Source organism: Myotis yumanensis, unplaced genomic scaffold, assembly GCF_028538775.1.
Source record: "Myotis yumanensis isolate MYYU_CA2020_CCGP unplaced genomic scaffold, mMyoYum1.0.hap1 SCAF_3, whole genome shotgun sequence".
Lineage (NCBI taxonomy): Eukaryota > Metazoa > Chordata > Mammalia > Chiroptera > Vespertilionidae > Myotis > Myotis yumanensis.
In genome coordinates, this window is record NW_027223754.1 from 28957523 (window position 1) to 28985446 (window position 27924).

Sequence of the window (27924 nt, forward strand, 5' to 3'; positions counted from 1 at the left end):
GTAGGGTGTGAGAGAAGTCCCACATGTCCCAGCTGGGACGGCATGGTTAGGAGGTGGGAGCACACTCTCTCCGCACACCACCCCAACGCCTCAGGGGGCAGTGGAGCCTAGAGATGGAAGGTTGCCCACCAGACACTCCCTCTGGGTTGTTATGTGAGCAAGACACAGACATCTGCTCACGGTGTGAAAGCACAGCGAAGGCCTTTGTTCTGGAAGCTGGATTCTAACTGATATAAGTGGATTTCTGATCATAAATACTGTATTTGTTGATGACCCATTCACGGCAACCAAAGAACCTTGGCCGATACAGAGATACTGACCTGCTAGATGATGAAGTTTTCTTTAAAAAGAAGTTCTTGCGCTGAAGCTCCAGGGAAAGCTACCAGGCCCTGAAATACACACACGTGTGTAGCCAACTCTGTCAAGAGAAATCCACTGGCCAACTAACTTGGTGCAGAACACTGAGAATGCATTCATTCTCTCTCTTTCTCTCTCTCTCTGTCTCTCTCTCTCTCTCTCTCATAACCAAGTATCCCAGCACATTCTTTATTTCCCCACCAAGCTGCACCTTTTTTCATCAGTCAAGTTTTCATTTACTCTTGGGTTTGTTTCTGGAATCTCTATTTGGCTCCATTGGTGTCCTGAATTGAATAGAGTCCCCCAACAATTCACATCTACCCGTAACCTCATATGGTGGCCTTATTTGGAAATAGAGTCTTTGCATATTTAATTAGTTAAGATGAAATAATGCTGGATTAGGGTGGGCCCTACATCCAAGGACCCGTGTCCTTATAAGAAGAGCCATTCAAAGGGAAGACGTCTGTGTGGCCACAGAGGAAGAGGTTGGAGTGATGCATCCACAAGCCAAGGAATTCCAGAAGCGGGAAGAGCAGGGAGAACCTTCCCCTACAGGTTTCAGAAGGAGTACGGCCCTGCCAACACCTTGGTGCTGGACATCTAGCTTCCAGAACTGTGAGAAAACGGATTCATGCTGTTTCAGCCACCACAGTCTGTGGTATTTGGTTAGGACAGCCCCAGGGAACACATCCATTTGGCCAGTCTGTCTATCCTAGTGAAAATGCCACACTGCCTGAGCTATTATAACGTAATTACTACAAGTCTGGATATCTGATTGGGATGCTCTCTTTCACTTGACTCTTCTCCAGTATTGTGCCAGTTCTGTGTGGTCCTTTATTCTGTATAGATGCAGGACTACTGATAACGCACCACAGTTCATATTTTCACATTTTAAAAAATGGAGGTAAAGTTTATATGCAGTGAATTGCACAGATCTCAGGTGCACAATCTAATGAGGTTTGACACACATAACACATCGAGGTCAGGCATTTTCCTTGGCCCTCGTTCCCTTTTACATCGTCTCCAACCCTCTTGGCAGCCGCTGTTCCAATTTCAATCACTACAGGTTAGATTCATTATTCTTGAACATCATCCAAATGAATTGTACTCTATATACTCTTTTGGGTCGGGCTCTTTTACTTAGCTTGGTATCATTAGTTTTGAATTTTAATTTGGGTACATTGAATGGAATTCATCCCACAACCTTTATTCTTGGTCTTAGAGGTGGTAGAAAGGGTGGGCTTTGGTTACTGAGTGAATGTGGGTTGAGGATTCAAGAGAGGCGCCGACATTATGTGGAATGAGAGCCCATTAAAAAGAGTGTATGCGTGGGTGCACATGTATGTGTCTGCCTTTATGCATGCATGTGTGCATGTATCTGTGTGTGCAAGTGTGTGCATGTGTGTGCTCTTCTAGTCCCTGCAAGGATAGAAAGTCTGGAAGGAAATATACACAAAAGTCTAACTATCAGAGGCCCCTGAAAATGGGAATAAGAGAGAGTGGTGAGGATGACCTTTTCTTTTTGCCTCAATTCTGTATGATTTCAATTCCTTTGTAGTTTTGAGGAGTGACCCCCAGGCTCCTGGCTTGAGCAGATAGGTTAATTGGCAGTGCCCCCAAAGCAAGGCAGGTGCCAGGAGAGCAGCACGGTGCTGCAGGGAGATGAGCCCAGGTTTTCTGGGTTGAGTTGGAGGTACCCTCTCGACATCTTGGTGAAAATGTCCATTCGGTTGATGAAACACAGGACTAGAGCTCAGAAAAGGGGTAGGAGCCTGAGGTAAAGGTCTGGGAGTCAGCACTTACTTCAGGAAAGGAAGTGGACTCAGCACTTTCAAGATCTAAGCAGAGACATCACTCTCCGGGATGGGGGCAGTGCACGGGAGTCTCCATAGAGACGTTTTAACGATTCCCAAGCCTGCACCTCAGCCGAACGAAAGGAACCACCAAACCTCCTTCTCGCCCAGAAAACCTCTCCACCAAGGCAGGCGAGAAAGAAACGGTTGTTACTGAATGAGCACGAAGCCTGAATATGGTGCTCATTACAGGCAGCCCAACAAGAGATGGTGAAGACAGAAAGAATCCCACCCTTTTGAGAAGTCAGGCCCATATCACCCACAGTGTACGTGTCGGTTGTCTTTTTCCAAAGGAGAAATGAAACTCCCGCCTTTCGACCAGAGGAAGTTGCATTGTGCAGACAAGCTCCTGGGCGAAGGTTCTCCAGACAGCGGGCCCGCTTCCATGTTCACATTTCAAAGACAGGGCTGCGCGCCCAAGAAAGACATCCTGAGACCCAAGCCCATCTGAAGGCTGCTCCGGCTTTAGAAAGTTTTACCTGCATCTCAAAGAGGGAGGGAGCATGTATGGTGTTGACTTTTCTAAAGAAAACGTTGATAAGGAGGTGGGAGTTATCGCTCCCTTTTGGAACTAAGGGCACTTTTATTTTTTTAAATATATTTTTTATTGATTTCAGAGGGGAGAGGGAAGGGAGATATAGATAGAAACATCAATAATGAGAGAGAATCATCGATCAGCTGCCTCCTGCATTCCCCACACTGGGGATCAAGCCGGCAACCCGGGCATGTGCCCTGACCAGGAATCAAACTGTGACCTCTTGGTTCATAGGTTGACACTCAACCATCGAGCCACACTGGGCATTAGGGACATTTTTAAATTGAAATTTATTGTTTAGATTTGCATTTACCCTGACAGTCATCACAGTGGCCTTGAATCGATTTGTTTGACTGACTGATCACACACAGAAATCCCTCAGAAGTTTGTGCTCTTGGGTTTGAATAAGATTTTGACAGGACCCTAATTCCAGCTTCAAATGTTTATTTTAAAATTCATATTCTAATGATTGGGTTCCTAGTCTAGATGGCTGATAATCAGCTTTGTGTATTCAAAGCATTCCCCACTGGCCTTGAAGGGCCCTGGACCTCACTGCTTCCTAACCTAGTAGGTCCCACTACCGCTTCACCTGAAACCCCGGGTAAGCACCAGAGTGAGACCTCCTCTGCATCCGAGGCAAAGGGCGCTGCCAGCTTTTCCAGAGCAACAGAGAGGCAGGTCGGTGCTCAGTTTGCTAGAAAACGTCAAAATAAAAAGGCTGAGAAACAAAGGACATCATTGTGTTTCCTGGCAAATGGCCTCTTAAGGAAAAACTCTCAAGGAAAAAGGATCTGACCTCTTATTTAAAGAAATCTGGGTCACCGTGTTCCATATGCCTTCAGGAAAGGGTTGCCAGCTGAGACACAGAATGCTGGTCACATCGGAAGCGCAGACGCACATGAATACTTTGTTGGCATAAGTATGTCCCATACTGAGTGCCCTGTATGTGTATTCTTTTAAAATATATTTTATTGATTTTTTTTTACAGAGAGGTAGGGAGAGGGATAGAGAGTTAGAAACATCCATGAGAGAGAAACATCGATCAGCTGCCTCCTGCACATCCCCTACTGGGGATTTGCCTGCAACCCAGGTACATGCCCTTGACCTGAATGGAACCTGGGACCCTTCCGCCTGCAGGCTGACGCTTTATCCACTGAGCCAAACCAGTTAGGGCTGTATGTGCATTTTTATTTGCTAAATCTGTCAGCCCCATTTTAGACGTAAGTGAAGTGGGTTTCTCCGGGTGTGTAACTTTCATGTCATGAATCTGGAACATTTTTTTAGAACATATTTTAAATATATATCTTTTTATTGATTTCAGAGTGGAAAGGAGAAGGGGAGAGAGATAGAAACATTAATGATGAGAGAGAAACATTGATCAGCTGCCTCCTGCATGCCCCCTACTGGGGATGGAGCCCCCAACCCGGGCCTGTGCTATTGATCAGAATCGAACCCAGGACCCTTCAGTCCTCAGGTCAACGTTCTATCCACTGAGCCAAACCAGCTAGGGCTGGAACTTTTTTTTTTTTTTTTTTTTTTTTTTGCCTTAATTGCCAAAGTTAAGAGCATGGTTCTTTTTCAACAGTAGAAATATTTTTTAATGTAACTGTATTTGGAGAGAGGGCCTTTCCAGGGGTGGTCAAGCTAAAATGAAGTCATCAGGGCAGGTCCTGATCCCATACGACTGGTGTCCTTCTAAGAAAAGGTGAGTAGGACACAGACATGCACAGAAGAAAGACCATATGAGGACACAGGGAGAGGATGGCTGTCTGCAAGCCAAGGAGTGAGGCCTCAGGACAAACCAACCCTGTCAATGCCCTGACTTGTAGTCTCCCGGACTGTGAGAAAATACACCCCAGTTGTCCAAGCACCCCAGGCTGTGGTACTTTGTAAGGGTGGCCTGAGCTGGATAATACAAAACGAAAACTTGGGGGTTCCATTATGAAAGGAAGAAGAGGAGAAAAGATGGTGGAGACCACCTCAGTGTCTGCAGTGTCCTCACCTGTTGTCCTTCCGCCTTTCCTGAGCACTTGTCTGTCAGGGGCGCAGGTTGAAGTAGAAGCCTCCTTCCCAGGTCTCTGCAGTGCAGGCTCCCACCGTCCATTAAGACTTGACAAACAACAGTTCCTGGGTGAGGCCTCCTTGACCTGTGTGGATGGACGTACCTGCTCCCTCTCATGAATTATAGTATCTTGTACAAAAAAAAACTTTATTAGGGTTGTTACATAATGTCATGCATCACAGTGTTTTTCTTTAAAATGTTCATTTTAGCCCTAGCTGGTTTTGCTCAGTGGACAGAGTGTCAGCCCACGGATTGATGGATTCCGGGTTTGATTCTGGTCAAGGGCACATATGTTGGTTGCAGGCTTGATCCCCCTGCAGAAGGCAACCAATTGATGTGTCTCTCTCACATTGATGTTTCTCTCTCTGTGTCTCTCCCCCTCCCTTCTGCTCTTTCTAAAAATCAATGGGAAAATATTCTTGGGTGAGGATTAACAAACAAACAAACAAAAAATGTTCATTTTACCTTATAAAAATAAATCTTGCTTATGAGTAGCACTCACAAAATTGTCTCGGGAACCTAATTGTAAGCTTCCTGTAATGCTCAGAGCCTACAAAATACCTTACATTCGAATCTGTATTGAAAGCACGAGGGAGCCAAAACCAACTGTAAGCGTCTGGTTTATAAACTACACGCAAAACCCACCTCCTTGCTTTATAACCATGGCTCTTGTTTGCACAGTTCTCCCCACAGCTCTAAACTACCCGGGCATAGCAGAGAGCAAGAAGACTTTGGACCTGCCATCTGCCTAAACCTGTTTTTCTTCTTTAAAGGTCTTCAGGGAAGACTCTAAGGTGATTACCTGCAGGGCACGTGGGGTATGAGGGGCCTTCGGAGCCAGGAATCTTCTCCCAGATAAAAAAAGCACCTGAGCAAAAATGCACATGAAGCACCTGAGTTTGGGAGGATGTGTAACAGGAACAACAAAATGCCAAGCATCCACTGAGCATGTTCCATGCACCAGACATCACCAAGTTCCTTACGTGCACGAGGTGACATGACCCAGCCGGATGAGCTGAGACATGAACCTGCACAATCTTCGGGACCCCAGTTCTTACTGCAGCCTCGAAGAGGGCAGCTTTCCCAAAGAAAAGGGCCCGCAGAGGGTGACCCTGTGGCCTGGTGTTTCTGGGGCCATTCTGGTTGTTGCCTGAGGTCCCAGCACAATTATTTCACCCAGTTGTCCTGGCCTGGACCTCGCCTAGAGAGTAAGGAAAGGGGCAGGAGGAACAGAAAGGAAATTTGTCCTCCGAGCAAAGCCTCCTGCGCTTGCTCAAGGCAGGCGCCCGGCTCAGCTCCCACGTGAAGATGTGGGCATTTGGGTGGTCACTGGAAACCTCATAGTCTCCCTACATTGGTCATTTTTTATGCCCCCCACCCCAGTTCTCAATCCTTTACTCATAACATCTGCATGTGTTTCTGTTTGCTTTCTGGGAAGGGCAGGAGCAGGTGGCCTAATAAGGCCTGTGGGGGAGGAAGACACTTTTCTCTACCCTCAAGGTTCTTTGGGCTAATAATTAAATGGGCATGAGACAGGTTAACAAGAGAAAATGACCCAATTTAATTACACACATGCGTGTGGGAACCCCACATCCATGAGGAGTTCAAAGGCAGGAAGAGAAATGAGGTCTGTGTGACATTCTGAGCTAAGGGTGGGATAATATTCCCTGGGGCTTTATAGGGGAAGAAGGATATTGGCAGGACGATAAGAAGAGTAGATACTCAGTAATTAGCAGTTTGCCCTGCCCTATAGATAGGTCATACAAAGTTATTTCTGGGGATAATGTTCTAGGCAGTTAGACGACTTGAACAGAGCGAGGATGATGGGCCAGGGACAGAAACTCACCGAGGCAGGTGCCCAGCAAGGGGCGAAACTGGGAAAACAAGGACCTCGCCCGCTAATCTTTCCTCCCCTAGCATATCGATGGTCATGGTCACGCAGCTTAGACCACATGACCTTTCCTCCCTAAAGATAACATCTAGGTAGGCCTCAGTTGTATTTCAATTCCAGGCCCAGAAAACCAGCAAAACCAGACAAGTGATGCCATGGCTGCCTCAGGAGAGCTGCATTGACTAATAACCCTGTGGCCTGGCTCCAACTAATCAGCGAGACCAGGACCCTGAAAGAACGCACCTGGAGAGCTGATGAATTTTCTATTGAGAGCCTCCCAGGAAACCTCCCCTAAGATTTCCACCCGCAAGAGAGAGATAAATACGCTCAGGAAGAAGGACCCAGAGCAAGCTCTCCCCCAGGGGAGCAGCCCACGCCATTCCTTTCCCCACTTCTTCCCTCCAAGGGACTGCAGGAGACTTGCAACCAGGGGAGCAATGGGCAGTGGCAGCTGATCCTGGGCTAACCCCCTGAGCCTGTCTCCAAGGCCCTCTTCTCAGTGAGCCAAAGCAGCCAGCCTACGCTCTCCTTTTGCTTCTTCTATGCCCTTCCTTGTTTCACTGTCCTGAGTGTGTTTTTGCTTCAGCCAATAAATTATTGCTTGCTTTGCTGCACTTTGTCTCTTGATGAAAATCTTTCCTTCAAGAAGACAAGAACCAAAGTCTCGTCATCTCACCTGTAACAATAACTCTTTTTTTAATTTTTTAATTGATTGATTGATTGATTTGAGAGAGAGAGAGAGAGAGAGAGAAAGGTTGATTTGTTGTTCCACTTATTTATGCATTCATTGGTTGCTTCCTATATGTGCCCTATCAGACAATGCTCTAACCAATTGAGCTACCTGGCCAGGGCTGATCATAACTCTTATTATGGGCAAAGCCCCTAGTTTAAATTCTTGAAGGGAGAGGTGAAAGTTTCTCATGATCCTGCAGGGTCTCAATTGCCTTCAGCTCAAAACAATTCACCTACCCAAATAGTGCATCTTGAAGAGGCCAGTTCTGAACCCATTCAGACCTTCTGAGTGGGAGGCGTACATTTGTGCACATTAATCCCCAGAGTCAAAATGGGCCTCTAAGGCTGGGTGCTGGCCCTGCCCCAGACCAGGGAGCTGAAGTGCAAAGCCAGCTGGATGGGGGCCAAAGTCAAGGCTGGGCCTCAAGGCAAGAGGATCAGTTCCAAGGGCCTCTAGCTCCCTGCTGTCCCCTTCTCCCCCCCCCCCCCCCCCCCCAGAAGGAGAGGGCATCCCTCCTTTACTGTTTAAATACATTATTATGGAAATTTTCAAATAGACGCAAAGAGCCCTTCAGGTACTTAATACCCATCTTCAACAATTTTGCCTTTTTTTTTCATCTACCTTCTTCCTTTTTTTCCCCTTGCTGGAGTATAGTTAAATCCAACTCTAGACTTCATATCATTTCATCCGTAGTACTCTTCTTTGTCAAATAAAAACAAATCTGGACTTAGTACCTTATTTAAAAAAGAAAAAGAAAAAAGGATGATTGCAAGTGTGTGGGGCACTATAGCCATAGTAAGCCAATGGCACTCTGACCATTAGGTCTAGAACCTTCTGAAGAGCTAGGCCTAAGAGCTGTGTGTGTATGTGCATATCCTATATAATAAAGAGGTGATATGCAAATTGACCCTCATTCCATCACACTGACACAAGATAGCTGAGCCCACAGTGAAGGCGGGGTTCCCATAATGAGCCTAACGAGCAATCAACAGGGACCTGAGGCTTTGTGGTGCAGGGGCAGGGGCCCTGAGGCTGTGCCCCCCCCCCCACCCGGTGGGGCTTGACAGGGGTGGGGCCGGCTGGGTCTAGGCCTGGTGCAATTTCGAAGTGCACACGGGTGGGCAGGGATTTGACTCTGGGTCCTGAGGCATGCCCCAGACTCTGACAGGAGGAAGATTTTCATATACATTTTACTAATTTTCTTTCATCTCTGATACTTCTATTATAAAGAAAGGGCAACTAGCAATATTCAAATATTTTCTCTAATTAATTCCCTTTTAATGTGCACGAATTTTGTGCACCAGGCCACTAGTATATATATATATATGTAAACCAAGTGAGAAATAGCCAGGTGTGGAGACTGAGCTGAGACAGAAGACGGAGCAGGTTCCCTGCAGCCACCTGTTCTCAGGAGGGGCCTCTCCTGGCATAGGTGAGGGTGGCAGGGGAGGAGGGAAGCTGATCAGTGGGGATGGCAGTCCAGCTCAGCACCAATGAGGCAGAGAAGGGAGTGCAGAGGGGTTGTTTTTGGCTTGTCCTACTAGATCAGGGGTGGGGGAACGTCCGGCCCAAGAGTTGTATAAGGCCCTCTAAATCATTTGGTCTGGCCCTGCCAAGGCATTAGGGGTAAGTTAATTAAATATAGCAGGCTAATTTTTAAGTTGATAATTTTGTATGACCCATGAATGATGTTATAAATATCCAAATGGCCCTTGGCAGAAAAACGTTTCCCCACCCCTGTCCTAGATGAACAGGGAACCCCCCAAGTTTCATCTAAATCACATGGGACAGGGGGTTCTCTCTGGTGAGCCATGTTCCAGAACACAAAGTGAGGGGCTGCGTTTTAACCTTTACTGTTTTCCAAGGCCATGGGGCCTGGAAAGTTCAACAGTCAGTTTCCATTAAAACACACACACACACACACACACACACACACACACACACACAAACGTATATATCAAATAAAGGCTTAACAATATCATTAACACACTCGATATCATTAATAGTTCATTAATCTCATCTACTACCCAGTCCATATTAAATTCCCTCCCAGTAGCCAGAAATACCTTTACTCTTGGTTTTTTGGCCACATGTTGCATCTGGTTGTCCCCTTTCTTAAGCTTCTTTTCATCTATAATGCTCTCCCCATCCAGCCCTTTGTTGAACAGACTATGGCTCATGGACCAGATGTGGGAGCCTGTGAGAAATGCAGAGTCTCAGACTACCCCACCCCACCCCTGCCCTGCCCTGCCATACCCTGCCCTGCCCTGCCCTGCCCTGCCATGCCCTGCCCTGTCCCGCTGAATCAGGATCCACATCTCACTGAGTCCCCAGGTGGGCGTCTGAGCAGCACAGCTGTACTTTGGGTAAGACACCCTTCCCTGACACCTGTGACTCCAGCAACCCCACAGCATGTGCAAAAGCTCTACTGGCTTCAGGTCTGAGGACATCACAAGGAGACCCAGCGTGGCGCTGGGCACCCTTTGCCTCACGTTGGGAAGCACTCGGTGTCCAGTGGGCTGCTGCAGGGATCTGCAATGGGTCAGCAAGTTCATATGCTACCTTTGTCCCTCCATCACCCACAGGTCTATGGCTGTGCCCTAGATGTCTGTTAGTCTTGGAGGAAGGGGCACTCCTAGCAGCTCTTTTAATCAAGTAATGAGAACAGGAATTCCAGCAGGAAGAGGGACATCCGTTGGGTGGTGATACCAGAGCTTTTGCACATGCCCCTCTCAGTGCCGCCTCCCCGGAGGACCTGGGTCCCCTGTGCAGGAATTCTCATACCCGGACTGACCAGCCCCCCTGGTGTCCAGAATGTTTAGTGCTGCAAAGCGGGTTCCCCACACAGCTTTCCCCGGAGCACCAGGAAGGGATGCTCTGGGGAGACCGGGTGCGGGCTGGCTGCCTCTGCGCAGGCTGCACGCTCCCTCCTGGGGTGTGTACAGTGTGGTTTCCTTACTCCGACGTGATCTATCCATCACTGATTATCACAGCTGCCTGCTTTGAGGAAAGGGAGGTGGCCAGGAAGGTGCCCAGGACACTCAGAGCACTGGGCATGGGGAGGTGGTGGAGGTGCACCGAGGACACAGGGGAGCTTGGGGAGCTGTGCAAGGGGAGTCAGGGCATGCTGGTGGGGTTCCCTCAGACCTCCCGGAGGCCCTTCTAGCTTCATCACCCTCTGGCTGCTGACCGTCCTTGCCTGCCCTGGGCCCCGGTCCTTTCTATCTTTCCTTCCACTCTTCCTGGAGGGCAGCCCCGCTCCTATCTAACTTATTCCTGACATAGAAAGCTCATACTCTAGTTTTATCTGGCTCCAAAATACACTTGATCTGGGGCACTGCCATCACACTCAAGGTCAAGGCATGTACCCCGTGGTCTGTGCTTCCTGTCGGCATTGGAGCCACGGGACCAAGGCTGCTCTTCAATGCGGTTGTGAAGAAGTGGGTAGGAGGGGAGTGAGGCTGGAACCCTGAGGCCCATCCGGAGAAGGGCAGGAGTTACAGAAAAGAGGGGCCTTGAGGAAGTAAGAAGTGCCCACCAGGACTGCCAGGCAGGATGGGAAGAGCAGAGCTGTGCCAACAGGGCTGGAAGCTGAATGGTTTTGGGGCACACGATGCTGAGTGCAAGAGAAGTGTCAGACATACAGGAACCGCGACAGGAAGTGGGAAATGGGGTTTGGGCCCATAGGGAGGTCGGAGCGGAGAGGGGTTCAGTCATTCCCGTGGGCCTGTGGCAGACCGACAAGGAAGGGAACAGGGCAAAAACTACAGGATGGGGAACAGGGTGAGGTCGCTGTGTGCCTGTTCTGTTTTGTAAGACCCAGCAGAGGTGAAGTGGTGTGGGCCGAGGGGATCCCCGCCCCCCATTGTGTAAGAATAAGTCACCCTATCTGTGGATTTGAGCCTGCAGAAGAAAGGACCATTGTTGGCAATGTGCCAAGGAGGTCAGAGCGTGGATAAGGGGTCTTTGAAAGAAGCGACACTTTGTCTTTCAAAAGCAAAATGCTGTGAACGGAGCTGAAAGCCTGAAGAATTTTCCCAGAAGCAGCACACTGGGAAGGTTGGCAGAACCGGCACTTGGGGTTATGCTTACCCAAGCACTGACTTTCCTCTAGCCTTGCAGGGTTTGGAGAGGCTTAACAACGGGCAGACTGATGTCCACGATTTAGAGGGGGCCCCAAATTACTTCCCAGGCTCCTGTTGAGCCCTCAGACAGAACACCCCTGAACCACCAAAGTTAAGCTCCCAGCCTGGCTCGCAGAAGCCCTGGCAGTGGAAAGCTGGGGGTATTATTTCTACCGCAGTGGCTTATGGGTACTTTTCTGGAGAAAGAGCATCTGGAGTCCCAGGGAGGCTTTTCCTCAAAGGTGGGCTGGCCATGGTGGAGCGGGTTCCTGGGCACAGGAAGGTGGTCGCGGAACATTTGCCGAAGAGCTGTCTTCCTGATTTGCCTGATTGCTTACTGTTCTGAGACCACTATTTATTAAAAAAAATAAATAAAAGACCTTGGGGCTGTGGAGGACTAAGGCTACAAAAGTACCTTAAATCTTAAAGCATCTTAAATTTCCTTTCCTCTCACCACATTTCCGACGCAAAGTTCAAAACACACAGTTCAGGCAAATTTTTGGTGTGCCCCCCCCCCCCCCCCCCCCCCCCCCCAGCTAGGGAAAGCAGTGCAGGCCTAGTTTGCACGCCACAATTCTGCCATCTCAGTGCATGGTGAGCCGGACCAAGGGAGATGCAATTCAAAAGCAGGGCAGCCCTGGCTCTCCAGGGAGGAGTGGCTGATGCACTGTCTTTGTTCGGTGGTGCTTTCCTTCAGAGTGAGAGGCAGGAGAAGCTGCGTGGTCAGATTGCTGTTCGTTTTCCGAGAGTCCTGGGAGTTGACTCATGCTCCCAGGATTCTGGACACAGCACTGGGGAGGCGGCAGCCCCCACAGCTGCCGGCTGCAGTTTGGGGAGTGGTGCAGACGCCTGAGCTGTTAACTCCAAGTCACCCCAGATGGCAGCCCTACGGGGCGCGGCACATCCCTCCAACTGCTGGGCTGTAATGGCCAAGGCCGGCCAGTTCTGACTCCGCGGCTCCTGGCAGTTGCCATTTTCCTAGGCCCGGCTCCCTGCAGTTGGGGTTGGGTGGAGAAGGGAAGGCAGGAAGGAACAGGGCAGGTTCTCAGGTCTGAACTGTAGGCTGCAGGAGAGAGAGAGAGAGAGAGAGAGAGAGAGAGAGAGAGAGAGAGAGAGAGAATTGCTTTTTCTGCATAAAGTAAATAAAAAAGGTATCACAGGTCAGAACTCTGGCCTTTGGAACTACTGGGCACTGAGGCTTGAAGGAATCTCGGAGGAATCCAACCTGGATGGTCTTCTCCAGCCTTTACTCCGGGTCTAAAAGGCCTGGAGGCTGGGGGGACGCGCTGCCAGTCGGCCCCGGTTCCGCCCCCTGGTTCCCCCATCCCTTAGCCGGAGGCTCGCGCCTGCCCACCATCCCGCCCTGAGTCCCCATCCTGCCCAGCGGGCCCCCCCCATCCCGCCCCTCGGGTCTCCTCCTCCGGTTCCCGCTGAACCCCCTTCAAGCCCCTGCACCCCACCCCGTTCCCCGGTCTACCCCCACCCCCGTTTCCACCCCATCCCCACCTTGCACCCGGTGCCCATTCCCTAGCTCCAGCGCCCCCTCCCTTGAGGCAGGGAGGGAGTCGTGGGCAGGGCTACCCCCTGCCAGGCTCCCGGCTCCAGGGCCTCCGACTACAACTGCGCCCTCCGCCCTCCGCAGGGTTCGCGGAGCAGGTGCAACCCGGCGCTCGCCCGCTCCCCCTCGCTCAGGGCCCCCCCCCCCCGTCCCCTCCATTCCCCCGGCCCCCGCCTTATTCCCACGCCGCTCACCGTCCCCCCCCACCCCCACCCCGCACTATCTCTTCCCTCCCGCTCCCACTCCCCCTCTTTGCAGCACCACCTCCCCTCTCTTCACCCCTCCCCCTGGCCCCGCCCCCAGCACCGCCCCCTCCCCCACTCCTAGCACCGCCCCCTGCCGCCGGCCCCCCGCACCGCCTCCCTGCGCCCGCAGCGGTGGAAGGACTCTGGCTGCCCGAGTCCCGGGAGGCGGACTGGGCACCCCCACCCGCCGAGGTCTGGGCGGCTCCGGGCAGCCACCCGCCTCCTCTGCATGGAGCTCTCGGAGCGCGAGCAGGCGGCGCGGGACCGGGTCCCCAGGTGGGCGCTCAGGCCCGGGACGCCCCTCGCCCAGCCTGGGGGTGCGAGGGTGGTGGTGCGGGATCTGGAGATGCGGGAGTGGGACGTCGCGGGATTTGGGGGTGCGGGGAGTGGGACGGTCGGCGGTGGGGGTGCTGGCCCTTGCACCTCCCTCGGCAGGGGCGCATTCTTGCCGCTCTCTGCCCGAGACCCCCTTCTGCACCGGGGGTGGGTCCAGAGCGCGCCCCCCCGCCCCCCGCGGGTCGGTCACGGCCCCTGACGGCCCCGCCCTCCACGCGAGGACCCGCGGGCGGGGCGTGGAAGAGGACCCCGGGACGGGACCCTGGCAGGGCTGGCGCTCTGTGCCGCTGGTCGCACGTGCGTGGGGAGCTTGATCTGGGGCTACAGGGCGTTTCTTTGTATTGCAGGATCGATGCGTATGGGTTTGAAAGGCCTGAGGATTTTGATTATGCGGCTTATGAAGAATTCTTTTCCACCTATCTGGTGATACTCACTAGAAGAGCAATAAAATGGTCTAAACTTCTAAAGGGAAGCGGTAGTGTCCAGAAAAGCATGAGAGGTGAGTTCGGAACTTGGTCCACCAGGCACTCAACCACCAGGTCACTGGCTGACAAATGCTCGGGGGAAGAGGGGTTCAGGATTCCTCAGGCACCCCTAATCCAGGGAGGCTGCCTTGAGTCTGGCATCTTTCCTAGGGATCCGGAGATTGGGAAATGGCAGGCAGGTGTGTGTCCTACGTAGGCTCCAAGTTGAGGCTCCAAGCTTTGAATTCAGCTAGAACTTGCACTTTTAAGGTACAGGGAGGGGGTGTTCTTTCTTTCCGTTGAGATGGGCCTGCTTGCTTTCCAGAAGAAAGTTGGTTTCCTGCTTCTCAAAATGAGATTGGCCAGGGCTCTCCACTTGTCCATGCCTGTGACCAAGCCCTCCCTGCGTCCCTTACTGGACCCCTCCTCACCTGTTCTGCCCCTGCCCCTTCCCTTCCTCTCTCTAGGCCTGGGGCCCCCTCCCTCAGGCCTCCTCTCCGTTCCTCCAGCACCTGCCTCTCCTTGGGGTTCGTCCCCAGCCCCTCCCATCTTTTTCAGGTGCTGACTGGAATGCCACTTCCATGAGGCCTTCCGGAGCTCCTGTCTGGAACGGCACTCCCCCATCACACCACACAGCCGCACACTCTTCACCCCTTTCCTGCTTATTTTCTCCTCGCCGTCTCATGCAGTGCAGAGCTGATTTATTTTATCATTTGTTTCCCTTGCTGGACTCCAGGATCCCTCTCTGCTGGCAGGGTTTGGTCAGGGTAATTGCTTCAGTGTTGGAATGAATGAATGAATGAATGACGTGTTTCCCCGGTTCTCAACCTGTGGGTCGCGACCCCTGAAAATACATCCTGCATATCAGATATTTACATTACGATTCATAACAGTAGCAAAATTACAGTTATGAAGTAGCAACGAAAATAATTTTATGGTTGGGGGTCACCACAACATGAGGAACTGTATTAAAGGGACGCGGCATTAGGAAGGTTGAGAACCGCTGGTTTAGGTGGTAACTGCTGGGCAGGTGGAAGGGCGTGGAGTGTGCCCCTTGGTAGGAGTTAAGAGCAGTCAGATAAATGGTGCAGAGAGGTGTGTAGGGGTTTCCTGAAATAGGACATGGATGACAATTAAGGCTGAGGACGGGGTCAGAGGCAAGGGACAGAACTGTGAGACTAGAGCCATGGTCGGCAAACTGCAACTCGCGAGCCACATGCGGCTTTCTGGCCCCTTGAGTGTGGCTCTTCCTAAGCCTTAGGAGTACCCTAATTACGTTAATAACAATGTACCTACCTATATAGTTTAAGTTTAAAAAATGTGGCTCTCAAAAGAAATTTCAATCGTTGTACTGTTGATATTTGGCTCTGTTGACTAATGAGTTTGCTGACCACTGGGCTAGAGTATTAGGGGTGCGCTTAGAAAGGGCCAGAGATGGAGCCAGGGGACCCTGCATGAGGCCCCATGTAGCCACACATCACCTGGACCTGGCAGACAGAAGCCAACTGTAAAAGGAATTATGAGCAAGGGGATGGAGAGATCAATTTCTGCTTTTAAAGCAGTTAGTGCACAGGGCCCACAGTGGTCCCAGCACACAGTAGGCGCCTGGAAAGTATTTGTGGAGTTGACAGAGGGCTGGCTGTAAGCAGGTGGTTCTGGGAATTTGCTGTCCGGTAGGGCAGGGATCAGGGGCTATCCCTAGACACTGGACAGCCCTCCCTCCCCCAGGCTATTACTGATGAGGGGGCTTAGTAAAAACTCAGGTAGCCCAGCCAGAATGGCTCATTTTTTTTTTTTTTTTAGCATCATCCTGCACTCTAAAAGGTTGCTGGTTTGATTTCTAGTCATACCTGAGTTTCGGGTTCGATCTCTGGTTGGGGCACATATGGAAGGCAACCGATTTCTGTTTCTCTCTCACATCCATGGCTCTCTCGCTCTCTCCCTCCCTCCTCTCTCTAAGCATGTCCTCAAGTGAGGATTAAAAAAAAAAAAAAAAACTCAGGGAAACTATCATTTCATAAAACCAGCTGGAAGGGACCTTAAAGTTGGTCCTTTGTTGCTTTACAGAAAGCTAATAATATCCAATGTACCATGTACCATCCTACATGAAACATATGTCCATCCCTGCATGGGCCTTGTGTGTTAATGTGTTTCCAGCAGCACATCTGCCTTTGATTTTTTTTAAAAATCCTCAACCGAGGATATTTTTCCCATTGATTTTACAGAGAATGGAAGGGAGGATGAGGAGAGCAAGAGCAAGAGAGAGAGAGGGAGAGAGAGAGAGAGGTGAGAGGCACATCCATTGGTTGCCTCTCGAATGCGCCCTGACTAGGGAACAAAGCTGCAACCCTCGTACATGCCCTTGACCCTTGACTGGGAATCAAACCCGCAACCCTTAGGTGAGAAGGCCGAAGCTCTACCACTGAGCCACACTGGCCAGGGCTGCCTTTAATTTTTCTTTTCGATTTATTTTTAAAAGTTGACTAGTCTTTTTGTTTTAAAAAGTTACATACAAGTATTCAAAAGTAAACATAATTTATCTGCATGGTAAAATGTCTTAACCATACTAAAAGATGTAAAGTGATACTAAGTTTCTCTCCTGCCCCAGGCTCCATTCTCCTATAAAGGTGACCGATCATGGTGACTGTCCTTTCGTCTCCCCCAGGAAGGGTGTGCACACACATGCGCGTGTGCATGCACACATGTGTATACATGCAGCAGCCACACCATGGGGCTGCAGTTTGCTTTTAGTGCAGAAGGCCTCCTGTCCAACATGGCTGACTCTGGACTGCTAACCCAGAGGTCAGTTAAAGCAGAGAATCACAGCAAGTTGATGTTTGTCATTCAATTCTGTCCTATCATCTCCTTCCCTTTGAATAGGGTGGGTCCACTAATTTAAATTTTGTATCACACTCTCAATTCATTGTCTCTATTTTCCAGTATTGGGTTTGTTTGTTTGTTTGTTTGTTTTTGGTGTGTTTTTCACGTAGAGCAGGAATAAAAGCAATCTGAATACAGACTCCTCCCAGATGTTTAGTCTTTTCCCCATCCTGCAGTTATCTTGAACCTGATTCTAAGATTCTGTTTTGCTTTTGCATTGGGTAGCTGTCTCTTGCAACTCTCTAAAAATTTAGCTTGGTTTTTACTGAAATAATTCTTTCTTGCTTGCTTTAATACTTTTAAGATTTATGTAATGTGTGATTATGGTGACAAGTATCTTTACAGAAAGCTAACAGGTTTGGATAACAGGTTTAGGAATAAATATGTTTGATTCCTGATGAGCCTTCAGCCTAGGGGATGGGATTCAGTGTCAAGGTGAACTGGAGAGCCTCATGGCCTGATGTCATTTCAGGAAATGGCACAGATTAATTCAGGGAGAGCGTGTGGTGTGACCTCACACGGGCCTGTGATCCAGGGTGTTGCCACTGGAGCTTGGTGTAGTTTCCGGGTGTGACAAGGAAGCAGTTAGAGCATGGGCTGTCAGGGATAAACACAGCTGGACAAGTTGTTCCAGAATTGGGAATCCAGTTTTTTCCTGCCACGCATCCTAGGCTGACTGCTGTGTAGTCAGGTACGAGACATCTCGAGGAAGAGATGACATGTAAGGGATTTTGGTCCTGCAGTGACCAAGGAACTCAGTCTTGGAATCTCATCCTTGCATATCAGCAAGCACACCCTGAAATCTCCCTTTATTCCTGTTCTTCTCACCTTATCTTGCTTTTGTTGTTGTTGTTGTTCTACTTTGTTTTTTCTCTTTGGGGGAGGATTTTCATTTGTATTGCCTATCTTAGAGTCCCCAGGAACACCAGTATCTATAAATCTTGACATTCAGCGTATGTTCAGGTAACTTACTAGTATGCTGCTTGACTATGCTACTTGTGGATATGATGAATACTTTTATTTTTCTTTGTCTACAGCAAATATCCACTAGGAGCCCTTAAGACAGCTTACTCTTCCTCCCACAACCTTGAAGGCCAAGTTCAACAAGCTTAGCCCTGGCTTGACCTAGCTCCTATCCTTACTCCTGTTCATGTCCCATCTTGATGTGAAGGGACTCCACAAGGGGAAAAGCCTCCTAGCCGCGTGCTTCTTCTAGATCTCCTTCCCAGTGGCTTAGGAAATCGGCACCGTGTAAATTAGAAATAAGTTACAAAAACATATTTTCAAAGACAAATACCCCACACTGGAGGTTTGCTTAACGTTGTTGGGGCAGACAGTTGGAGGTTAATCCTCTGGGGTCCGGCTTCTTTTTTTAATAAAAAATTTTCCCACTGTTTTTCCTTTCTATTTTATTCTTTTGCAAATGTCAGCGAGACCTGTGGGTGAGCCCTGCCCTGGGAAAATGTCAGTCTCTGAGGGCAAGTAAACTATTTTCATTCTTTCCTGAAGAAACATTGTAAATTCAGATAGCAAACATCAAAAAGTAGCAAAGACATGTGTTCTCCAACGTGAGCTCTGACCGTATTTCAGCTACTAGACGGAGTGCTTTATTTATATTTTATAGATGAGAAAACTGAGACCTGCTCCAGGTTTGGGGCTAGGAAGTCACAGTAGAGCCAATGTCTAACTCCATAGTGAGCGGTTTAGCCATTCTGTACTTTCCCTTTTTTAATTACTTTTCTTTTTTGCTATTTAAATCTTTATTGTTGAAAGTATTACATATGTCATCTCCCCCCATGGACCCCTTTCTTAAATTACTTTTTAGAATTTGTAGTGAAATTCACTCTCATTGGTGTATAGTTCTATGAATTCAGACAAACCCATAAGAGTCACATAACCTCAGCACAAGCAAAAGTCAAAGTAGTCCATCACCTTCAGAATCGCCTTCTGCTGCCTGTTTGTGGGCAGACCCCGCCCCCACCCCAGGACAACCGCTGATCTCTTCAGCCATCAGAAACTGTGCTATAAGTGGGATCATACACCTTGTAGCCTTTGGAGTCTAGCTTCTTTCAATGAATATAATGTGTTTGAGATGCATCCATGACCTTGGGTGTATCAATAGTTCATTTTTTATTGTTGAGGAATATTTCACTGTATGGTGTACTACAATTTAAAAATATATATATTTATTGATTTTTTACAGAGAGGAAGGGAGAGAGAGAGTTAGAAACATCGATGAGAGAGAAACATCGATCAGCTGCCTCCTGCACACCCCCTACTGGGGATGTGCCCACAGCCAAGGTACATGCCCTTGTCTGGAATCAAACCTGGGACCCTTCAGTCCGCAGGTTGACGTTCTATCCGCTGAGCCAAACTGGCTAGGGCTACAATTTATTTTTTTATCTGTTCATCAGTCAAAGGACATTTAGGATGTGTGAGGCCAACATCCTATATAGTAAAAGCCTAATTTGCTAAGTGTCCGGTCCTCTGGTTGTCCATTCAACCAATCAAAGTTAATATGCTAATAATATGCTAAGGCTGCACAACCGCTCGCTATGATGTGCACTGACCACCAGAGGGCAGAAAGTCAACCAGTCCACCAGTCACTATAACGTGCACTGACCACCAGGGGGCAGACGCTCAACACAGGAGCTTCCCCCTGGTGGTCAGTGTGCTCCCACAGGGGGAGCGCCACTCAGCCAGAAGCCAGGCTCACAGCTGGCGAGCATAGCAGCGGTGGCAGGAGCCTTTCCCGCCTCTGTACCAAGGCTAAGGATGTCCAACTGCCGGCTTAGGCCCGCCTAAACTGTCAGTTGGACATCCTCCAAGGGCTCCCGGTCTGCGAGAGGGCGCAGGCCGGACTGAGGGACCCCCCCCCCCCCCCCCCCCCCCAGTGCACGACTTTCATGCACTGGGCCTCTAGTTATAAATATTCACCTATAGTGTTTTGTGTGAAGTTAAGCTTTCATTTCTCTTGGGAGAAATACCTAGGATTGAGAATCCTGGGTCATATGGCAACTGTATGTTTAATTTGTAAGAAATTTCAAACTGTCTCTCCAAAGTGGCTGTACAATTTTGCTTTTCTACCATCAATGAATGAGATTTCCTGCTGTGTCACATTCTTGCCAGCACTTAATATTTTGGTATTTTTTATTTTGGACATTTGTTGTTGCAAAGACTATTCTATATCTGCATTGAAGTTCCTTTGCAACTTTGTCAAAAAGCAATTGATTCTATTTATGTGGGCCTGTTTCTGATTTTGTTCTTTTCTTTTTAAAAACAATATATTTTTATTGATTTCAGAGAGGAAGGGAGAGGGAGAGAGAGATAGAAACGGCAGTGATGAGAGAGAATCATTGATTGGCTGCCTCCTGCACGCCCCCCACTGGAGATCAAGCCTGCAACACAGGCCTGTGCCCTGACCAGGAATCGAACTGTGACCTCCTGGTTCATTGTTTGATGCTCAACCACTGAGCCACACCGGCTGGGCACTGAATATTGATTATTGAGGTCACTCATGGTTTTTGGCTTATTTTCCTATATGTTTCTATGGTCATTAGAAAACTACTGATTACCTTTTCACATATTTATTTTCAATAAAAATATTCCTCCCAAATGCTGTAGTTCTCAATTTATCGAGATTAGCTGCAAAACAAGACCAGGGCATCTGCAGCTGCAGCCGGTCGCTCCCAGCCAGGTGCTGCACACAAGCTCACGGCCCGGAGACCTGCTGTCTCCTGTTTTCAGTTTGTCCTCTCACTGGTCTCTGCCCCCAGCGGACTTTCCAGAACATCCATGTGACCTCGGTCCCCATCACCTCCAGGGAAGGACAGTGCATCTGAGCCTGGTGCACTAGGGCCTCAGCGTCTGTCCCTGCCCACAGCTGACCCTCCAGCCCTCGAGGCTCTGCTTGTAGCTCCCAGGACCAGCGGAGGGTCTCTTCCTGCTTCCTGTCCCTTCACTTGGGGTGGCTCTGTCCCTCCAGTTTTCCTGACATTTCCTCCCCTGTGCAGGGCCTGGGTCACAGTGACTATTTCTGGTCCGAGTTGCCCCGAGCAGGGGATCGAGGCTGGGCCTGTGGCTCACCTGTCTTTACATCTGTGGAGTCCGGCACAGTTTGTGTGGCAAGAGGCGAGGGAGGACAGTGGCTGGCCTCTGAAGCCCCTGTCTGGACAGTGAAGAAGAAGTATGGGGTTATTGCAGCCTCCCACTTGGTTGTGCTCAGTTTGGGAGAGAGAGCAGGAACCTGTAATGAGTGTATGTACCAGTTTCAGGGGGGATGTATGAAGTTTAGTAGCTTTTTAATGTTTGATTTAAGGAGAGAACTGGTGAGCAAAGGCACTGAAATTAGTGCCATTTGCTCAAAGGGCCCTCTATGAGGTTCTGACCTTGGGACATGTCTGTCTGCCCTTCTAAAACTGTCCCTTCTCTCGGTTTCAGTGAAGCGCTATATCCGGAAAGGTGTTCCATTCGAGCACAGGGCCCGCGTCTGGATGGGGGTGAGTGGAGCCCAGGCCCAGATGGAGAGGAACCCTGGCTATTACCACCAGCTTCTCCAGGGAGAGAAGAACAACAGCCTGGAGGAGGCCATCAGGACAGGTGAGCATGGCATCCCTCCCTGGGTGCATGGTGCCCAGGCGGGAGGAGGAGGAGCGGGAATTATCCCCAAATTGGGTTTGTACTCCGTCTTTGAAGTCATGACGTTGACAAAGAAACAAACATGGTTAAAGATGCACCAACTGATTTCAATTTGAAATTATATTTTTCTTAAAGGAAAATCAAAACTTAAGTGTTCATGAAGGGAAAACGATGTCTTTTTATATATGATTTCAGAGAGGAAGGGAGAGGGAGAGAGAGAAACATCAATGATAAGAGAGAATCATTATTGATCGGCTGCCCCCTGCATGCCCCACACTGGGGATTGAGCCTGAAACCTGGGCATATGCCCTGACCGGGAATTGAACCGTGACCTCCTGGTTCATAGACTGACACTCAACCACTGAGCCACACTGGCCAGGTGAGAACAATGTCTTTAATTTATTCAGCAAATATTTGAGCACCTAGCTAGCTAGTGAGGAAAATGACTATGGAGAGACCAGACTTCTTCCATGAAGAAGCCCTCCAGGAGAATGAGAAGGGCGCTGAGCAAGCAGTCATAATACAGTAGGTAATGCTGGAAGGGATTTGTGTCTGCCAGGAGTATATGGGACTTACAGGTACAGCTACACATGTATCTTAAAGCCACACACCAGAGTTTTCTTTCTTTGTGTCAACCTTTTAATAGTTGTATAGGGATGCTGGCATTTTTGGCCTCTGATCTCTTTTTCCTCCACTTTCCTCATCTTCTATCTATAACAATAAAAGCGTAATATGCTAATTAGACCGGACAACCTTCCGGACCAAGCCAGGGCTGCGAGGGAAGCCCAGGTCCCGGGTGCTAGAGGGGAGCCAGTGCCAGCAGCTCGGGGAAGGAAGGCCTACTCTTGCACGAATTTCATGCATCCGGGCCTCTAGTAGTTACAATAGGCTCTCTGGCTCTTAAAAGTTCAGAGTGCTCAAAAAAAAAAAAAGTTTAACCTAAATTGAATAATTACATTTTAAGGAAATACATCTGCCATTCTGATTTTAACAGTTTTTGGGAAATAAATATATCAACACAAGTAGTTCATTTTAAAAATTCAATTATTTTCAAGTGCTGAGAGGTTGTCACACTGACTTGTGACAGTGGGAGAGTGGGTGGTGTGTCCCTGTCATAAGGAATGGGGTCCTTCAGTCCTCAGGGTCTCATAGGCCCAGGGTTGGAACCAGTGGGGAGAGGTGGGGGTGCTGAACCCTCTGGCTGCATCCTGATTGCACAGCAAACTGGGGTCAAAGGGCTCAGAACAGAAGCAGTTGCTGGCTTCGCAGGCACAGCCTAGGGTATCACTCAGCAGGGCCAGAAATGCTGAGTCAGTCAGGTTGGGAGGTCCAAGGGAGGCTGAGCATAGTACACAAAATAGGATGCTGCTGTTGGTTTGACAAATGAATTTAGAGGCTCTGTTTAGTGCCAGTATTTTTGGATAAATATTTTTTTATTGTGGTAAAATATATATAATATAAAATTTACCATTTTATCTTCCCAAACTGAAACTCTGTTCCCATTAAACACTGACTTCCTGTCCCCCACCCCCTGGTACCCACCATTCTACTTTCTGTCTCTAGGAATTTGATGACTCTAAGTGTAACCAGACAATCAATGGGTCTAGGCTGCCTATCACTACTTGAGCCAATTCAGCAGAGATAGGGTTGAGTCATATATGAGCATTTATTCCAAAAATGCCCACAGTATGGGAGAACAGCAAAAATATGCTCTGACCCCACCATAAGCCAGCTGCTTACTAGTATATTGGGTAGGACAAAGATTACATGGTGAAGTAAGAACAAGTGTATGCCAAATGGGCAGTTTTCATGTAATGAGGGCTGGAGATTTGCAAAGGCCTGTGGGTATGCAAAGGCTGGGGGTCCTCGCTGGCGGCTCTGTTTCTGCAACAAGGTTGTTCATCTTTTCATGATAATAGGCAGCTCCCAGATGGGGAGGATGGCCAAATTTCCAGGTGAGCTCCCAGGCCCCACAGCCAACTCCCAGTCAGGTTAGAATGTGCTTTCTTTAACCAGAACAAAACAATCACGGTTAACAGAGCATGATTAATATTTCCTACGATTATAGCTGGTCCCCACTATTCTATTTCTGCCCCTATCATAAGTACCTCTTATAAGTGGAATCGTACAGTATTTGTCTTTTTGTAACTGGTTTCTTTCACTGAGCATAATGACCTCAAGGTTCACCCATGTTATAGCATGTGTAGCATTTCCTTCCTTTTTAAGGCTGAATAATTATTCATTGCATATATATGCACTGTTTTGTTTAAAATTCACCCATTTGATGGACACTAAGGTTGCTTCCACCTCTTGGCTATTGTGAATAATGTTGCTATGAACATAGGTGGACAAATATCTCTTCGAAACCCTACTTTCAGTTCTTTTGGGTATATTCCCATAAGTAGAATTGCTGGATCACATGATAATTCTGTGTCTATTTTTTTTGGAATCTGGACAAATAATTTTGTAGGATTAGTAGAGTGGATGTTTCATCCCATGTAAGCATGGTCTGAATGTCCCTGTCCACATTCACTTGTACAGTTGAAGGTAGCATTTCCCATAGAAAGATTTAAAAACATATGAAAAAATTTCTCATAACAAAAAACATTACAAAAAAAATGAGCACAACTGGTCATTCTAGTCTGAATTAGTAAAAAATGAAAATTAAAGCACTCATTTTCTCCTGACCAGGTGCAGTTTTTGGAATGCTTAGAATTCCAGAAAAAAAAATTTGTGGAAATTTTTTAAAAATCTAAATGATTCAAGCCCACCCAGAGACACAAAAAAAACAAACAATCAAATGAATTAGGGATTTTAGTTAATGACAGTGTATCAATTACTTCATTAATTGTAACACAAATTTATCATACTCATCCTATCTAATAAAAGACAAAAAGGGTAATTGACCGTACCTTCGCTACACTTCCCATTGGCTAATCAGGGAGATATGCAAATTAACCGCCAACAAAGTGGTGGAGCGAAGCCAGCCAAGCAGCGAGGCCTCCCGGCCCCAGGATCAGCGGAGCCGCGAGGCCTGACAGCTGGGGGGTGGCTCTGGTCGGAGCCCAGCCAGAGCGAAGGCCTGGGTCCCGGGTGCCGGAGGAAAACTGGTGCCAGCAGCCAAAGGAAGGGAAGGCCTATTGCACAAATCTCTTCCTGCAACAGGCCTCTAGTAATAAATAAATAAAATTCAATACATTCAAATAAAAGTTTAAAAAAATGTATCCCTGGCTAATAAAACAGAAACCCTAAGTCTCCCACCTCTTGGCACCTTCTTGGGGATGATACTACTCAGTCATGAATCATTGCAAAGCTCCTTTTCACTGTCCCTGTGATACTGTCTGTCCTTCAGGTTGTCAGAACTGAAAGGCATAGGCTGAGGCAAGGATGGAGAATGCGACAGACTTATGGGGGCACTTAAAAAGCAAAACAAATTTTTGTAGAAAACAATAAAAAATACTGTGCTTTGGGACACTAAGCTTGTTGTTCTGCCCAGATCTAGTTTTTTTATAAGCAAAGACAAGGCCTGGGGGGTCAGAGGATCACCATTGCAGCATTTCACAGAGGTTTGTGGCCATTGTGCTAAAATAGAGGTTGGGACCTAGCCGGCTTGGCTCAGTGGATAGAGCGTCGACCTGTAGACTGAAGGGTCCCGGGTTTGATTCTGGTCAAGGGCACATGCCCAGGTTGTGAGCTCAGTAGGGGGCAAACAGAATGCAGCTGATCAAGGATTCTCTCTCATCATTGATGTTTCTCTCTCTCTCTCTCTCTCTCTCTCTCTCTCTCTCTCTCTCCTTCTCCCTTCCTCTCTGAAATTAATAAAAACAAAAAATTATAAAAAATAAAATAAGTAAAATAGAGGTTGGGTTTCCTAAGATACAGAGGGGGGACACCTTGCATGCTTATCTTAGATCATGACAGAGGATAATGGTTATGTGGGCCCCATAGCGAGATCTGTGAGGGGTATCTGATTTGTTTGGTTATCATACATAGCACAGTAGCAGACACACCACTCGTCTAACTAAGTGGGGTCAGTAGAGTCAGAAAAGATGTAAAAGTTCAAGTTGATATCCTCTATGTTCTTGCACCTGTCCACAGCATTAACTTATAAAACTCAGCTTTAAAAAGTCAGGCATCGGCCCTGGCCAGTGTGGCTCAGTTGGTTGGGCATCATCCGTGCACTGAAAGGTCGGGGGCGTGGAAGAGGCAGCTGGTCGATGTTTGATTGATGTTTTGCTCTCACATTGATGTTTTTCTCTCTCTTTCCCACTCCCTTCCTCTCTGAAACTCAATTAAAAAAATCTTAAAAAAAAAAAAAGTCAGGCATTGTCATAGTGGCCTAATCCAGCACCTGTGCCCCTGCACTGGGCCCTGGTGTCCTGGCGACCTGGCCGGCCAGGTGGGAGGGCCGGGCTGAGGAAGTGGGTGTCTGATGAGCAGGAAGAGGCTGGCCAGGAAGCCCTCCTGCAGACAAAAGTTGACAGTGCAAAGTTTATTTAGTTCTTTTTAAAAATATATATTTGGCCGGAACCGGTTTGGCTCGGTGGATGGAGCGTCAGCCTGCGGACTGAAGGGTCCCAGGTTCGATTCCGGTCAAGGGCATGTACCTGGGTTGCGGGCACATCCCCAGTAGGAGATGTGCAGGAGGCAGCTGATCGATGTTTCTCTCTCATCGATGTTTCTAACTCTCTATCTCTCTCCCTTCCTCTCTGTAAAAAATCAATAAAATATATTTAAAAACAAAAACAAAAACAAAACAAAAAAACAAATAAAAATATATATTTGTAATGGGGGGATGGGGGATAATGTGGGGATAAGGACACATATGTAATAACTTAATAAAGAAATTATATATAAATATTTGTATTGATTTCAGAGAAGAAGGGACAGGGAGAGAGAGATAGAAACATCAATGATGAGAGAGAATCATCAAATGGCTGCCTACTACATGCCCCACACTGGGGATCGCAACCCGGGCATGTGCCCTGACCAGGAACTGAACCGTGACCTCCTGGTTCATAGGTCGACATTCAACCACTGAGCCACACCGACCAGGCTGTATAGTTCTTAGTTTTCGGTTTTGTCTGTTTATCTCTGAAAGGGAATCTTGGTGTGTTCTGCTTCTTTATGTTTTCAATCTTCAGAATTGGGAAAAATTTCTAGAGTTTTGTGTAAGATGTTCACCTGTCACGTGTTCTAGAGTCAAGCCTCCCCTTAGCTAAGAGGGGGCAGCGTGAGGACAGGTTTGCTGGGTGAAGGGCCTCCCCCAGAGAAGCCCACTCTGCTGTCACTGATTTTGAGAGAACCACTCTTGGGGCCCACAGTGCCCCCCTGGGTGTGGCTGGAGCAGGACGGAGGTCCTGGGAGTGCCCTCTTCTTCCATCCCGACTCCAGTCGCCCAGGACCTTGGCTGTGAAGGCTGCAGGTGCTCATTGCCCATACAGGGCAGCCAGGCCCTACCAGGTGACTCAAGTGCACAGCCAGGGATGACACCTCTCCTTACACCTGAGCCGGAGCCCAGCACTTCACCAGGTGGGGCTTGTACCTCACAGACCGTTCAGTTCCCACCTTCTGAATAATCGTGTCGTTGATTTCTCTGCAGATATGAACAGGACCTTCCCGGACAACGTGAAATTCCGCAGGACCGCCGATCCGTGTTTACAGAAGACCCTGTACAACGTGCTCTTGGCCTACGGGCACCACAACCAAGGTGTGGGGTACTGCCAGGTAAGCCCCAGGAAGGTGAAAAGGATCGGCACCCCACAGACGTACAGCAGGGGTGCTCTCAGATCTATGTGAAGTATTCTTTAAAAATCTAGTTCAAAACTCCCTACGTCATAGCGCCTGCACAAGCTGTGACTTCAAGCATTTCCCTGTTACAAAAGCAGTGCAGCCTCTGTGTAATGATTTCTTTTGGTGTCAGACGGCCCTGAGAGGGGGTGAAGGTGGAAAGTTGGGAAGCAGCTAGGAAATAAGTTAAGTGAACACAGGGCTGTATTTTCTAGAACCGAAGGGGACAAACAGCACCTTACTGCCTCAGTGTGCAGTGTGTGTGTGTGTGTTGGAGGGTGGGGGTGGGGGCTGTTCCTTTGACATGGTTTTTGGAAGTCAATCTTCCCTCCGATGAAAGGTAACGGTATGCCTCCTCGCCTGCCACGTTGCTGACTTGTTTTGGATTCGCTGCATGAAGCACACGTGAGGTGGGAACGAAACTTCTTGTTTCTCCCTGGACAGTTCAGTCTGGAGTG

At 48.6% G+C, this 27924-nt stretch overlaps 1 protein-coding gene across 1 annotated transcript in view; it reads left to right on the plus strand.

Moving 5' to 3' along the window:
* The first annotated feature begins 13491 nt into the window (after positions 1–13491).
* The window catches only part of GRTP1 (growth hormone regulated TBC protein 1), a 31978-nt gene continuing 17545 nt past the window's right edge, over positions 13492–27924 (plus strand). The window contains exons 1-4 of the mRNA XM_070408560.1: positions 13492–13634; positions 14042–14193; positions 21479–21637; positions 27279–27403. Of these exons, the coding sequence (XP_070264661.1) occupies positions 13588–13634; positions 14042–14193; positions 21479–21637; positions 27279–27403 (483 nt within the window). The 5' untranslated portion in view covers positions 13492–13587. The remainder of the gene's footprint in view (positions 13635–14041; positions 14194–21478; positions 21638–27278; positions 27404–27924) is intronic.